Source organism: Homarus americanus, unplaced genomic scaffold (assembly GCF_018991925.1).
Source record: "Homarus americanus isolate GMGI-L3 unplaced genomic scaffold, GMGI_Hamer_2.0 scaffold41366, whole genome shotgun sequence".
NCBI classification, from domain to species: Eukaryota; Metazoa; Arthropoda; class Malacostraca; order Decapoda; family Nephropidae; genus Homarus; species Homarus americanus.
Genome location: NW_024723541.1, coordinates 3787532 through 3804123, shown reverse-complemented (window position 1 = coordinate 3804123; position 16592 = coordinate 3787532). Strand labels below are relative to the sequence as shown.

General features: G+C 45.1%; 1 protein-coding gene across 3 annotated transcripts in view; it reads left to right on the top strand.

The window, feature by feature from the left end:
* Positions 1-16592, top strand: part of LOC121863575 (lachesin-like) — a 50871-nt gene that overhangs the window by 31891 nt on the left and 2388 nt on the right. For all 3 annotated transcript variants that reach the window (XM_042362290.1, XM_042362289.1, XM_042362288.1), the window contains 3 exons: positions 8700-8818; positions 14678-14885; positions 15471-15629. In XM_042362290.1, coding sequence (XP_042218224.1) covers positions 8700-8818; positions 14678-14885; positions 15471-15629 — 486 coding nt within the window. The remainder of the gene's footprint in view (positions 1-8699; positions 8819-14677; positions 14886-15470; positions 15630-16592) is intronic.

The following is a 16592-nucleotide window of genomic DNA, read 5'->3' as shown; positions in this document are numbered from 1 at the left end:
CTTTACGTCATTTACTTCTGTCTACCCAGCAGTAATTGGGAACCTGGACGTTAAACGATTTGCGGATCGTATTCCTGGGTAATAGTTAGCCAGTGCAGTTGGCAAGTTGTCTGGTGTTCTGGGACTATTCCTTGACACTGGGTGAGGCAGCTCGTTAACTTAGGGTGTGGTTGTTGTGTTGGCGACAGCTTCTACACCTTAAACAAATTCACGCCACGGTGGCCCAAGGGCCGGCCATCACGAGGGGAAACCATTATTATTTATTAGTGCCACCACCTGCCACCACCTGCCACCACCTCTCTTACTCAACGCACCATCTACTATAATGATTCACGTTCCAATACTTATATTCCTAACAAACTCTGTAATTCAAACCAATGAATTATACCACCGAGAAAGTAATAGAAATTATCCAATTATTCAAAGATCATCTCATAAATAACATCAATATTAATCTAAACATAATTTATTAATTTAATTATTAACTCACTCAATGGATGACATTTTAGTGTGTTATAACTGATGAATTCGAGATTTGTGAAAAGTGTGAAAGTAAGTGAAGTTATTTGCAATATATACTGAGGGTTGGCGACTACGGCCCTCTAATCCACAAATATAATGAATAAGAGCCTGACAAACTGATCTCAGAGTAATGGTTAACGATCTGAGGGTTGGCTATCACGACCCACCACTTCTATCAGTTTCTTCACAGCTTTCATTCACCTCCTGGGACAAAAACTTTTAATAATTTTTCTCATCTATCTTAGTCTCTTCCTTCCCCTGGTCTTCCTACACTAAACTTTAACCATATATGATTCACAAGGGCTGACTCTTACACCTTCTACAGGATATGACTACTGTAGGTTAGGTTAGGTTAGGTTAGGTCAGACAACTATCCATAGCATCAATGCTTCATGTTAACTCGCTATGTAAACAAACACTCATTATTCACCCTAAATTTAACCCCAAGGCTGTGAAATATACTCTATGTTAAAAGATCCATAAAGGTCAGGTCAGGTCAGGTCATATAACTAACCTAAACCTGTGAAAAATACTCTACTATGTGAATTGACTCATAAAGGTCAGGTCAGGTCATATAACTAACATTAACCTGTGAAATATACTCTATGTTAAAAAACCCATAAAGGTTAAGTTAGGTCAGGTCAGGTCAGGACATATAACTAACCTTAACCTGTGAAAAATGCTCTACTATGTGAAAAGATCCATAAAGATAAGGTCAGGTCAGGTCAGGTCATATAACTAACCTTAACCTGTGAAAAATGCTCAATGTGAAAAGATCCATAAAAATAAGGTCAGGTCAGGTCAAGTAACTAACATTAACCTGTGAAAAATGCTCTACTATGAAAAAGATCCATAAAAATAAGGTCAGGTCAGGTCAGGTCAGGTCATATAACTAACATTAACCTGTGAAAAATGCTCTACTATGTGAAAAGACTCATAAAGGTTCATTTAATGTGTGTTAGTGAGCGAGGTGATGGACCGCCCGTGGCCACGCTCCTGCCGGGGATGAATACCGAGAACTTATGTAGAAGAGGTGGCCATTGTAGAGACAGATGAACCAGTATTGAGGAGTAGAGAACTTACCCACTGCTCCATGGCCACCCACTGCTTCATGGCCACCCACTGCCCCCTGGCCATCCACTGCTCCATGGCCACCCACTACCCCCTGGCCACCCACCGCCCCCTGACCATCTACCATCCCCAGGCTACCCACCACTCCCTATAGCCCACCAACTGACCCCTGGCCACCCCCACCACCCCCTTGGCCATTCTAACCTGCCTCTGGCCACCCACCAAACAACACGAACGAATGCTATAATCTCCGCCTTAAATCCCACACTTGTATCTCGGATTAATAGGCGATTAGCGTGCAAAGCGGCTGGCGGGGGATTACCTGTCCAACAGTAGAGCCAGCACAGTGCATCACCGCCCGCCTCACCTGGTCCGTGGGAACCTACACACACCCTGTCTTCCCTTGCTCTCTGTCTGTCTGTCTGTATCTCTGTCTGTCTGTCTGTTTCTATGTTTCTCTCTCTCTCTCTCTCTCTCTCTCTCTCTCTCTCTCTCTCTCTCTCTCTCTCTCTCCAATCAATAATAAAAGATCCTCTCTATTGGAAAACAAAACCCCAGCTTTATACACGGAAAGATTAACACTATCCCTGACAGCCGGTTTTATTTACAGCTTTCATATCAACTTTACACTGTTGCCATTAACACACACAAAATCACCAAAAACTTCCATTATGATCGGAATAATCGTACTCCCGGCAGCGTTGTGTGAGCGAGGGGGGAGAAGGGGAGAAAAAATAATCATCTGTCAGTAGGTTAGTCAGTCAGTGAATCAAGAGAGAAGTTTAGTTGGTAAATATAGGTAAATAAGTGTTAAATAAAGGTACTACAACAACATATACACACATACACGCAAGAGTAAACCACACACACACACACACACACACACACACACACACGTACATAGCTCGTAAGTGTGGAGAAATAAATAAGAGTGGTAGAGGGTGAAGGCGCCTTGATGTACCGCTATCGTGCCAAGCTGGGGTCCACCTTCTGGATATTAGCTGATCTCGTGTGGTTCCTGATGTGGGTTTTTCTGATGTTGGGGCGTCCTGCGTGTGTGTGTGTTGGGGTGTTGGGTGTGTTGGGGTGTTGGGTGTGTTGGGGTAGTGAGTGTGTCGGGGTAGTGAGTGTGTTGGGGTATTGAGTGTGTTGGGGTGTTGAGTGTGTTGGGGTGGGTGTGTTGGGGTATTTGGGTGTGTTGGGGTAGTGAGTGTGTTGGGGTGTTGGGTGTGTTGGGATAGTGGAGTGTGTTGGGGTATTGGGTGTGTTAGGGTGTTGAGTGTGTTGGGGTAGTGGGTGTGTTGGGGTAGTGGGTGTGTTGGGGTGTTGAGAGTGTGTTTGGACGTAAACTATGTGTGGGTTTCTATTTAAATCAACAGTTTATTTACGGTTTCTACACGAGTCAACAAGTTCCCAGTGGGGTCTCTGTATAGCTCAGCTTGTTTAAGTATATAACTCACTACATAAACAGACACTAACCGACCTCCTCACACGACAGATCCACTACATAAACAGGACACTAACCGACCTCCTCACACGACAGATCCACTACATAAACAGGACACTAACCGACCTCCTCACACGACAGATCCACTACATAAGCAGACACTAACCGACCTCCTCACACGACAGATCACTACATAAACAGACACTAACCGACCTCTCCTCTCACGACAGATCCACTACATAAACAGGACTAACAAACCTCACTCGCACACGACAGATCCACTACATAAAGCAGGACACTAACCGACCTCCTCCACGACAGATCCGCTACATAAACAGGACACTAACCGACCTCCTCACACGACAGATCCACTACATAAACAGGACACTAACCGACCTCCTCACACGACAGATCCACTACATAAACAGGACACTAACCGACCTCCTCACACGACAGATCCACTACATAAACAGGACACTAACCTACCTCCTCACACGACAGATCCACTACATAAACAGGACACTAACCTACCTCCTCACACGACAGATCCACTACATAAACAGACACTAACCGACCTCCTCACACGACAGATCCACTACATGAACAAAACAAAAATGATTTATACAGAAAGAGAAGTAATTAAGCTGTAAAATGACAATGAAAATAAGAATGAAGAGAGAGAGAGAGAGAGAGAAGCAATAAAGTGGAAATTACCGCCAAAGGACAAAGACTTGGTAAACTGTGAGTCGTTAGGTAATGGTTTCCTGGAACAGATGGTGAAGGTGGGGGATGGTGGTTGTAGTGATGACAGTGGTGGTAGTAGTAGTAGTAGTGGTAGTGGTGATGGTGGTAATGGTGTTAGTAGTGATGGTGTGTTGGTGATGGTGGGGATGATGGAGGTAGTGAAAGTGGTGGTGGTAGTGGTGGTGGTAGTGGGGAATGATGGAGGTAGTAATAGTGGTGGTGATGGTGGTGGAGATAATACAGGTGGTGGTGGTGGTGGTCATGGCATCCATTCCCCGGTCAGCTGTTCCTCAGAATTGGGCGGGGTTGGAGAGAGGGGGTGGATAAGGTGGGTGGAGAGAGAGGGGGAGGGAGGTGGACCAGGAACTCGAACCAACTCGAATTTTTAAGGAGACAGCGAGAATTGATATTGACGCTGGACCATCTGTTGATTGCTTGTTGAGGCTTTAATTGTTTTTTTGTTTTGTTTTTTGTTTTGACGGATAAACTTTCAGGATTGTAAATTATTTATTGGATGAATTGTATTAAGGTGTGTGTGTGTGTGTGTGTGTGTGTGTGTGTGTGTGTGTGTGTGTGTGTGTGTGTGTGTGTGTGTGTGTGTGTGTGTGTGTTTGTGTGTGTGTGTGTGTGTGTGTGTGTGTGTGTGTCCTGTTACTATCAGCTATAAACACACTATCCGAGACTATCACCATCACCTATATTATTTCCCATAGACTCATCCTGTCATGGAGCATCAACTTTAAACGAAAAAAAAATAATAAAAAGTAAAAAAAAAGTAAAAAAAGTCATAAAAATATAAAGAGTAATGATCTATAATTCTCTTTCAATATCCCAATGTAAATCCATTACCGACATCACCTCTAAATCACCCGAACATAAAGTTAATAATCCCGTAACTCGGGTTTTTGCGCGGGTCAATTAGTACACCAATGATGAAGGCGAGGCGAGGCGAGGTGAGGTGAGGTGAGGTGAGGTGAGGTGAGGGGAGGTGAGGTGAGGTGAGGTGAGGTGAGGGGAGGTAGGTGAGGTGAGGAGATGAGGAGAGTAGAGGTAGGTGGTGGTGAGGTGAGGGGGAGTTGAGAGGGAGGTGAGGAGAAAGTGAGGGAGGAGAGGATAGGGGTGTTGGTAGTGACGAGGCTGCCGGCCCCTTGGGTAATCAAGTGCCCCTGCCCATCCCTCATCCTCATCCATCCTCATCCATCCCCCATCCTCATCCTCCCTCATCCTCTCCTCTCCTCACCCATCCCCTCATCCATCACCCCATCCTCTCTATCCATCCTCATCCCCCTCCCTACCCCTTCACCCACATCCCCTCATCCCTCACCCACCCCTCATCCCCTCACCCACCCCCCTCATCCCCTCACCCACCCCCTCCCCCCACCCTCTGGCCACACGCTAATTACACCCGCCCTTTAAACCACGACCTGATCCACCTACTTAATTCGTTCCCCCAGGGGCTAACACCTCCCCCCACCCAGTTGGCTTCTTAAAAAACAAACAAACAAACAAACAAGTCAATGATAGTTTAAACAATACATTAACGAACTATATTAAAAATAAGTAAGAAGAGACTATAGCAGTGATGGTGTTAAAGAAAAGTTGAGGGTAGGAACACTTTAGCTGGGGTTGTGTGTGAGGGGGAGCTGTGTGTGTTGTGTGTGTGTGTGTGTGTGTGTAATGGTCTGTGAAGAGGTAGTGTGGCCGCAGGAACAGCAAGCACACGCAAGGACAAATTACATCGCCCCAGAAACTATGTGACGGAAACACAGACGAGGCTACCACAGCAACAAGGTAATCAAGTGTACAAGTAACACCACCACCCTAGTAACAAGGTGACTGTAACAAGCACAGGTACACCACCACAGCAACGCGCACACACGCACACGCACGCACACACACACACACACACACACACACACACACACACACACACACACACACACACACACACACACACACACACACACACACACACCTACCTTCACACCTTTATGTAGCTACGAAGCTGTGAACTCATGGGAAAATGTTGAATGCTTGAAGCAGTCAACTGTGGGAGCTGCGGCGGGAGAAATACTGCAGTTGGTGAGGTAAATGTGTTAAAAGTGTGTAATGTTTTGCTTAGTGTGGGTGGTGTGGCTCGTGTGGGTGGTGTGGCTCGTGTGGGTGGTGTGGCTCGTGTGGGTGGTGTGGCTCGTGTGGGTGGTGTGGGTAGTGTAGGTGATGTGGGTGGTGTGGCTGGTCCAGGTGTTTATGTAAGTACAGGTGAAGAAGAAGATTCAGTTCAGGTACAGGTGTAGAGACAAGTACAAATAAATATAAATTAAAGAGTCCAAAGATAATTACAGGTACAGAAATGCAGGTACAGGTATCAATTAGTACATCATAACTACAGGTACAGAACAAGTGTATTAACAAACATTCAAACACCACTTAGAAAATAATACACTTTGATATGCTGCGTAGTAGATGGTGATGATAGCTCCATGGTGCAGTCTAAAGTGGTGGTGTTGTGGTATGTGGTGATGGTGTGTAGTGTGTGTGGTGGTGTTTGGTAGTGGTGTGTTGTGGTGTGTGTTGGTGTATGGGAGCGTATGTTGGTGTATGTCGGTGTACAGCATGTTGGCGAGTGGCTTTTGTTAATTTCCAGTCTCACAAAAAAGTGTGTGTGTGTGTGTGTGTGTGTGTGTGTGTGTATGGTCGCTGTAGTGAAGGTCCAGCAGCCATAATGAGAGAATTAGTGGTAGTGTCCCTGGGCTATCACCTTTATGTGTGCCAACATAAATTTACCTCGCTGGTGTGAAGCTCCCCCCACTCCCCCTACCCCCTCCCTCCCTCCCCAACCCTCCATATCTAACCCCCCCTCCCATGTGTGCCACTACCACCACTATCACCACCCGGCTACCATCATTGCTACTACAACTACTACCGCCACTATCACCATCCACCTACGCTTATGGATACAAGTATCGCTACCACTATCACCACTTGTCCACATTCACTACCACTATCATCATATTATTTGATGATACGCTGCGTGTACACATTTTTCTGAGACTTCCCCCTGAAGAAGACGTCCCCCTGAAGGAGACGTCCCTCTGAAGGAGACGTTCCCCTGAAGAAGACGTCCCCCTGAAGAAGACGTCCCCCTGAAGAAGACGTCCCCTTGAAGGAGACGTCCCCCTGAAGGATCAGTATTCCTTGGATGTTTTACGAGTGAGGCGTCAAACCCGAGCCTCGCAGACCCTAGCGTTTCTCCTCAAGGATATTTCCCAACGCAAAATGCTCTCGTTTGATAAGTCTGTTACGACGTCAGCACAATCCAGACATGAGTCAGGCGATGTAGCTGTGTGGACCACGGTGGATGAACTATGGTGGATGAACTATGGTGGATGATGCACGGAGGATGAACCATGGAGGATGAAAAAGGAAAGATAAACCACGAAGGCTGAAACACGAAATATACACCATGGAGTCTGTCTGGCTGGCTGGTTGGCTGGTTGGCTAGGAAGGAGTAGGATAGGGTAGTGGGGTGGGTTGTTGCATAGACAAGATGTGCAGTGATTGTAATTACCACAGGTTCGACTCCCGGGATAGACAGGTAGGCGTCAAGTAGCTCGAGAATGCTGGAACACCTCGCCAAGAACCTCTACCATCTCCATTCCCGGCATAGTTGTCTCACCCTCTAAGACGACGAACGGAAACCTGTAACGTGTATAATGTTTCCCTCGTGGCCATAACTGAGTAGTCGTCGTCATTGTTGTGTTGAGTTGAAACTTAAAATAGTTTCTGGGAGATTCTGGAACGTAAAATATGGTATGGGAGGGAGGGTGGGGGGGAGGTGGGAGGAGGGGGTGGGAGGCAGGAGGGTGGGAGGGAGGGAGGGGGGAGGGAGGGAGGTGTAAGGGAGAGGGTAGAGGGTGGAAGGAGGGAGGGAGGGTGGGGGTGGGAGGGAGTGAGAGAGTGGGGGTGGAAGGGAGGGAGGGAGGGTAGAGGGTGGGAGGGTAGAGGGTGGGAGGGAGGGTACAGTGAGGGGGAAGAGGGGAGGTGATAATGTGTTGTTTTGGGAGAAAGTTTTGTTGGGGGATAATGATTTGTTGGAGATAACCTAATTCTAACCAATCATAACTAGAGTGATACAAGTTGAATGCCGATGATTCGTAGAGAGAGAGAGAGAGAGAGAGAGAGAGAGAGAGAGTCATTTTTTATTAAACGTGTTTCGATACATTCCAATCATCTCTCTCTCTCTCTCTCTCTCTCTCTCTCTCTCTCTCTCTCTCTCAGTATCTCTCACCCCTCACTCTCCCCTCACTATGCCTCTCTCGAGTCTCAATCTTCCTTAAATCTCCCTTTCCCCTCATCTCACTTTTCCCCTCCCCTATCTTAGTCTCTCCCTCCCCTCAATCTGACTCATCTTCCATATCCTCTCTCCCCTTACTCCTCCCTCCCCTCTCACTCTCACTAAACTCACTTCCCCTCTCCCTCACTTCCCTCACCTTTAGTTCTACTCTCCTCCCAATCTCTCCCCCCCCTCACCCTCTTTCCCCTCACTCTGGTCACCCCTAATTTTGTCCTTCCTCTTTATCACTCGAGTTTCTCCCCTCTTTCCCCTCTGTGTACAATTGGGAGTGTATCACAAGTGTACTGGAATACTGACAATCACTTCACTTTAACCTAAACCCAACGTAAACCTAACCTAACCTAACCTAAGATGTGCGTGCTTGTGTTTGTGTGTATGTGGGGGGTGAAAGGATATGTATGTATATCTGCATGTGATCGTCCTTGTATGTATGAGCATCCATCTGTATAATACATGTCAGTATACATTTGTGCCTCTGTTCATTTGTCTGTATGTATAATTCTCTCTCTCTCTCTCTCTCTCCCTCACTAACACACACCATCTCTCTCTCCCTGGCAGTACTAAGTGAGGATGAGGAGTCACTACCAAAGTTTATTGAGAACGTACCCAACATCACCGTCACTGTGGGTAGAGATGCCCTCCTACCCTGCACTGTCGAACAACTCAAAGGATTCAAGGTAAGGTGCAGTGAAGTCCAACCTAAGTCCATCCTAAGTCCATCCTAAGTCCAACCAAAATCCAATCTAAGTCCAACCTAAGTTCAACCTAAGTTCAACCTACGTCCAACCTAAGTCCAACCTAAGTCCATCCTAAGTCCAACCTAAGTCCAACCTACGTCCAATTGAAGTTAGTCCAGTTGAAGCCCCCTCAAAAAGGTCCAGCATAAGTAGATATCATTACTCATCTATTATATACTGTTATCCTGCACTAGTAACCTTAATATAGTACCTAATAGGAATTGTTATAGATATGTCGTGTTATTTATACTACAGCCACACGTGAGTGACCTTAATTATGTAGTTCCTCAATGGTCTTCACATAGGACCTTCCCCGTGTGAGAGTGGCGTATAAGACCGTATACTGTAGGACCTCACACACGGGGAATATTAAGTAGACCCGTGTAAAAGGACCATAGGGGGGGGGTTGAAGTGGGGGGGGTTATCTATGGTAGGATCCTGAAGGTAGGTGAGAGATGATTGATTTGATTTGATTACTATTATCACCACTACCACCACTATACTATCAACACTACTAGCTACCACTACCACAAACTACAATCAATAACCACTACACCACTACCATCAATATTACCAACACCACCACCAACACCATTACCATCACTACCACAACTAACAACACCACCACAACAGTCAACACATCCACCCCCCCACCCTCCCAACCAGAGCCGTCACTAGTATTCAGCAGAGGCGAGCAACTTGGCGACGCTCCAGTTATGTTATGGATAATTTTATGAGTCAGTCTGTAGCTGTAGAAGGAATTTTACCCTAGATAGAACCCTCCTTCATCTCTCTCTCTCTCTCTCTTACACCCTCACATACACACGCTGACGACATTTACACTGGCGGGCGAAGCACTAGTGTTGGTCAGTGGCGACGGAGCCATTCATAAGAGACACACTCACACACTCTCTTTCTTTCCCACTATATCTCTCACTATGGTACGGTCTCTCACTATGGTACTGTCTCTCATTATGATATTGTCTCACACTATCTCTCACTTTAACTGTCACCTGCAATATAACCTACATATATGGCTTGGGTGTGTTTACATATATGGCGTGGGTGTGTTTACATATATGGCGTGGGTGTGTTCTGGAGGAGCTCACAGTGGAGGGGGAGTATTACCATATCAACATCTTGGACTGTGCTTAATCTTGAGGCGAGAGCTTTGGCGTCGTCTACACTGGCTTATACAAAGTGGCCTTGTGTTGGTTTGTTCGATGTCTGGCTGGCCCCCTCTTCCCCCTCTTCCCTCTCTCTCTCTCTTTCCTCTCCCCCTCTCTCCTTGTATTTCCTTCCTCTCTCCTTCCCTCTCTCCTTCCTTCTCTCTCTTGCCCTTGTTCACTTGATCGCCTCGCTACCACTACCACCACCATCACAAGCACTACTACCACTACCAATATCACCATCACCAACACCCCCACTAGTACTGCTACCACTACTATTACTACTACCACCACCACACCAACACTCATCTCCAGCACACCAACACTCATCTCCACCACTACCATCACCATCATCCTACCACCACCACCACAACTGTCAAGAACACGACTATTATCACAAATTTAGGACTGTATAGTAGAGATTAATGCACAGACACACACACAAAACACCCCCACCACACACACACACACATACACCTAGCCCCCACACACACATACACACACTCCCCCCCAACCACACATACAAACACACCTCCCCCGCCCCATAAACATACCTGCCTCTTTTTTAATTAGTGACACATGTTCCTTAAGGTATGTGGTCGAAATACACACGATCGTGGGTGGGGTGGGGTGGAGTGGAGTAGGGTGGGGTGGGTACCTTGGGTGTGAGACAGCCTGACAGGTATACCATTGGCTAGTCTTCATAATCAAACCTCAGCCAAGTCATTTATATGGCAGCTTCCCTTATGCCCCACGGCCGTACCCATTGTTATGAGGGGCATTATAGTGAGCATCAGTGGGCGAGGCATCAATGTGGGAAAGTAAGCTTCTTTTAAAAAGGGAGAGGAAGAAAGGGAGAGGGAGAAAGAGAGAGGGAGAAAGGGAGGGGGGAGGGAGATAGTGTTATTTTCACCTTTGATGACCCGTTTCTTAATATAGAGGAGGATGAAGCAATGCCCTTCTTCTTCCATTGACGGTAAGAATAAAAGGTGAAAGAGGGAAAGACAATGTCCTTTCATTAAAGGCACCTCACCTTCCTCACCACCCCTCCTACCTGGCCCTCACGTCACCTGCAACACACAAGCGGAGATAAATAAAGGATTTCCTCTAGTTTTATCTACGTGTTTCTGACGCCTTATTGGTGGAGGACATTACCATAGGAGTATTGGGGGAGATCCTTACCCTGGGAGTGGTGGGGGAGGAGAGGGAGGAAATAAGCGTAAGACGGGTGGTGGGTGTTCTCCTTCAGCGTCGACGTCAGTATGGTTGGGTTCCTCACAATACTCCGGATATTACCTGCAGGTCGCCACCCTCCCCTCCCCCCTGATGGTTATCTGAGGGAGGCAGCGGGGTGACCACGAGACTACTGAGGTCAGGAAGTTGGGGAGGGTGTGGGTGATGAGGAGGTGGTGTTGGAGGCCGGGAGTGGTTTTGGAGGTTAGGAGTGGTGTTGTTGGTGAGGAGGAGAGGGGAAAGAGGAGATGGGGGGGGTGTGTTATTGAAGATAAAACAGATAATTTAACCTAAACAATGACCTGATACAACCACCCTCTCTATACACCCTCAATAACATGTACTTCCCGTCCCCTTAAAACACACAATAACAAACAAACATAAACACCAACTAATAAATAAACAAAAATGAAAACAAGAAAACAAATCCAACCAAAACAAAATCCTGTCAATATTTACACCAATTTCAATTAAACTTGTGACTTGACCGCTAACGTAAAACAAATTAATATGTTCTTCAAGTTACCGAAACAATTTTAATGTTTTATCCCAAGAACTAAACACTAACTTAGGGATATTAATATAACTTAAAAATTATTCCAAAGACAAAAAAAAAAAGATGAAAACATATGAAAAACAAAAGCAATATAAACTGGATACAATATGAACGATGGGAAGCTGTTGACTGGTCTAGGACGAACTGAAATATTATAACTGTATCTACCCAGTCAAATTACATCTCCACAACACGAACGAAGCAGCAGTTACACACAGTTAACAGTTATTGATCAGTGACAAGCTCCTCTCCCCCTAAAAAAAAAAATATTCTAACTCCCTATAATTATTTACATACTGCCCGCCATATTTGTTTTATCATATATCAAATAAATCAATTATAAATATTCTCACACTACAACTTAAGGAACAACTTAGAATACGACACTTTCAGAATTAGACCCTGATTTAAGTTAGACCTCAAGATGGAAGCCTACTCCGTGCAGCAGGCGAGTAAGATGCTTATTAGTATTCATAATAGTTTCTGAAAGCTGTTAATTAATTACTACCTTCACTTATGAGTATGACAGAAACCGCTAATCATGGTACATTAGTGATGCAGAGCGCGAGGTGTGTGTGACACCTTCTTGACGGTGGTGGTGGGGGTGGTAGTGGGGGTTGGGGGATGGGGGTGAATGAGGGAGAGAAGGTCCAGCCACCACCTCACGACCCTCAGCATTGCAACACCCTGACATAAATAAGACAGGCCACAGTGAATAGTAATGAAACCTGACCTACCTAGGATTATGTTAAATTCAAAGGGTTCAGGGGTTCGGGGAGGTGGGTTCGGATGATTCAGGGGTTTGGGGGTTCGGAGTTCAAGGATTCAAATGGTTCAGGATTCACGGATTCATTGGAAAAAAAAATATTCTCAAACATAGAATAACTAATAGGAAGTAAACATAGTCTTGAGAACCATTAAACAGAACTGATAGACCAAATTAATATACATATACATACATTCATAAACAAAAACTGACAAATACAGGTATATATCGTATACATAAAAATATACAAAGACGGAAATACCTACAATTATGGTGGTTAAGAATGATGGATGACAATGATGGATGACAATGATGGATGACAATGATGGGTGACAATGATGGATGACAATGATGGATGACAATGATGGATGACAATGATGGGTGACAATGGTGAGTGAGGTTGCAAAATGCCAGGCCAGGTTCCACACTCCACTATTTAGAATATTTCCATGTAAATTTTCAATTATAAAACACATATAGTAGAAATACGAGTTAACAAAATATTCATAAAGTTGTAAACGCTGGAGTTGATGTGTGATTATGTGGTGAGGTATGGGGTATGGTGACGAGTTATGGTGTTGTGTTATGGTGCTGTAGTTACTGGGTGTGTGGAGAGAGAGAGAGAGAGAGAGAGAGAGAGAGAGAGAGAGAGAGAGAGAGAGAGAGAGAGAGAGAGAGAGAGAGAGAGAGTTATATTAGAAATGGGGTGTAGTGGGCAAGTGGATACAGCACTCTCCTCCTGTTCTATGGTACCCTGATTCGATCCCAGACAACAAGATCTCTAATTTTTACAGTCAGAAAAGTGAAGGCAGACGAGTATAGTGCTGGAAATACAAACTGTGCTGTATCCACACTGTCCCTAAAGAGCAGTCATGCCTATGGGACCCACTTTCACTTTCAAAACATAAGATCAAAGGTTTTATTTGTACATCATTGCTGCTCGGTCAAGCCTCGTGTTTGGCTCAGTAATCTAAACCCCCCAAAAACGTTGTAGTTAAACTTGGGTTGACGTTACCGTAGAGTTTATGATTCACGTCTCATCACTCTGGCAGCGGGATGAGATCTGCAGCCCACATCCTCGAGTATCGTCTTATAGTTGACTCTTGTCGTTCGGTCTTGTTTACATGTGATAGTGTAAAGGCTGACCTCTGCTGTATGAATCACGGTATTATCTACAACTTAACCTCACTGACATAAGAGACTTGGGACAGCTGGGCTTGGTGTTAGTCTCAGGCACGTCAGAAGTGCAAGTCTATCCGGCTGAATGTGAGGTGTCATTTCCAGAACACTCCCGTCATGTGTGGTGAGAAGGACCGTAGTTGTTAAGGCATGATACGGTATTGGTGGTGTGGTGGTACGTGCTTACTGTGTCACCTCAACACAGCCTCAGATGATGGTGAAATTAACCCCCGCATTAACCCAACTTAACCGAACCCAACCCAATTTAACAAGTCTTCACCTACTTTCACCTAACCATTATCACGAAGGCCTCATTAGGACAAGGATCTATTTTGGCCAATCACGTTACTGAAACTTGTAACATCAGCTACCAGTCATGTTTCACTTAATCATGAACGTCTGTGTTGGAGGCCGCTGCGATCTCTTGGGTACGAGACAGATTAAGAATTCACGAACAGAATCTATATTTATATAATGAAGGTCAGGTCAGGGTGGAGGCGGAGGAAGATTCTCAAGCTGCCGCGCTAAAAAGAATAAAATACAGTTTCTCCCATGTGAAATATCTGATTTTAAGGCCATTGAATTGGAGGGGAGACTGTCGATGGTTGTGAGGCCAGAGAAAATAAGTTATCGATTAATCGCATTAACTGTCCACCGCTGCTACAAGTCGGATGGAAAGTGACGATGGAAAGTGACAATGGAGAAAGTGTTCAACGATGCTAAAAATGGTAGTGGGGAAGTCATGATGGAAAGTGCCTAATGAAGTTTAATATAGAAAGAGAGAAAGTAACACTGGGAAACTTTCAGCGCTGCCTCAACTAGACAAAACAGTCAACTATCCCATCTAGTCTCTCTTAACAACTAACCCCATCCCCCTTTTTATCATCTACCCTCAGGTGGCGTGGGTGCAGGTAGACACACAAACTATCCTAACTATCCACAAGCAAGTGATTACCAGGAACCCGAGGATAGCACTCCTGCACAACGACCACAGGACTTGGCACCTCGAGCTGAAGAACGTGCGAGAGAAGGACAGAGGCTGGTATATGTGTCAAGTCAACACTGATCCCATGCGCTATCGTCAGGGCTACGTCGATGTTGTGGGTGAGTCTAGGGGCTACTGTTTGGGGGCTATACTGTTTGGGGGGCTACTGTTGGGGGCTATACTGTTAGAGTCTATACTGTTAGAGGCTACTGTTAGAGGCTATACTGTTTGAGTGTATTGCTATAGGTTACTGTTAGGGACTATATTACTTGATTGTTAGGGTCTACTGTCATGCGCCTACTGTTGGGGGCTATACTGTTAGGGGCTACTGTTAAGTGCTATACTGTTTGAGGATGCTGTTAGAGGCTACTTACATAGGCCTACTGTCATGGGTAACTATCAAGGGTCACTGTTTGAGGGTACTGTCATGGGTTAGTATCCATTCTAACAGTGCCACTCCTCCTAACAGTGCCACCTTTATAACAGTGCCACCCTCTTAACAGTGCCACCCCCCCTGACAGTGCCACCCTTCTAACAGTGCCATCCTTCTAACATTGCCACCCTTCTAACAGTGCCACCCTTCTAACAGTGCCACCCTTCCAGTTCTAACATGCCACCCTGCCACCCTTCTAACAGTGCCACCCTTCTAACAGTGCCACCCTTCTAACAGTGCCACCCTTCTAACAGTGCCACCCTTCTAACAGTGCCACCTGACATCATTGACCGAGAGTCCTCTGATGACATGACCATTCGTGAGGGCCAGGATGTGACCTTGACCTGTAGAGCCAAAGGTCATCCTACTCCCAGCATTGTGTGGCGCCGCGAGGACAACGAGGACATTGTACTCGATAATGAAAAGACAGGTGAGGCAGGTGAGGTAAAGTACGAGGTCAGGTGAGGGAGAGTACATAAACACAGGTAAGCTAGAGTACATAAACACAGGTAAGCTAGAGTACACAAACACAGGTAAGCTAAAGTACATAAACAGAGGTAAGCTAGAGTACATAAACACAGGTAAGGTAGACACAAATATTTTCCTATACTGAGGTAAAAGTTTACTAAATTAACGTCTGTTTTTCTTAGGTCAGGTGAAGAAAAAAACTCAGGTAAACTCTAATTAAAAGTGAAGTTGGTGTTTGTTCCGAGTTAGAGAGTCAGTGTTTGGTTAGGTTAGGTTAGGATTATCATTTTTTTGTGATACTGTTAGGTTAGGTTAGGTATGGTTAGGTTAGGTTAGGTATGGTTAGGTTAGGTTAGGATTACTATTTTTTGTGATACTTTTAGGTTAGGTTAGGATTACTTTTTTTAACTTGTGTTACTTTTAGGATACACTTATATTAATTGTTACTTAAGTATAGGATATATCAGCTACAAGGACCCAGTTGGAATCCTTCATCCACTTATCCTGGACCGTGAGGTGTTGCCGCGTCAATAAGTACACGAGAGCAATTAATTCAGTAAACTTTAAGTCACTTTAAAGTCAGGAGAGTCACTTGTGGTGTGGGTGTCAGATGTTAAGTACTGTTGACCCGTAACTACCTCAACCAACTCACTCGTCTAAGTCAAAATTTGGCAACAAGATTCTCCCCCCCCCTCAAAAAAAAAATATTCTGGGAATAATTTGAATAATTTTTCATATTCAATATTTTTATACATTTAAATTCATTTCATATACTAAATAATACTTCTTTTATTAGTAAGTTGAATTATTATACAAGTAGGTGAACTAATTAGCTAATTTACCTGGAGTTATGTCATGAATAAACGCGTGTACACTTACAAGATGTACTAATGTATACGCTTCACACTTATGAGACAGTTACTTA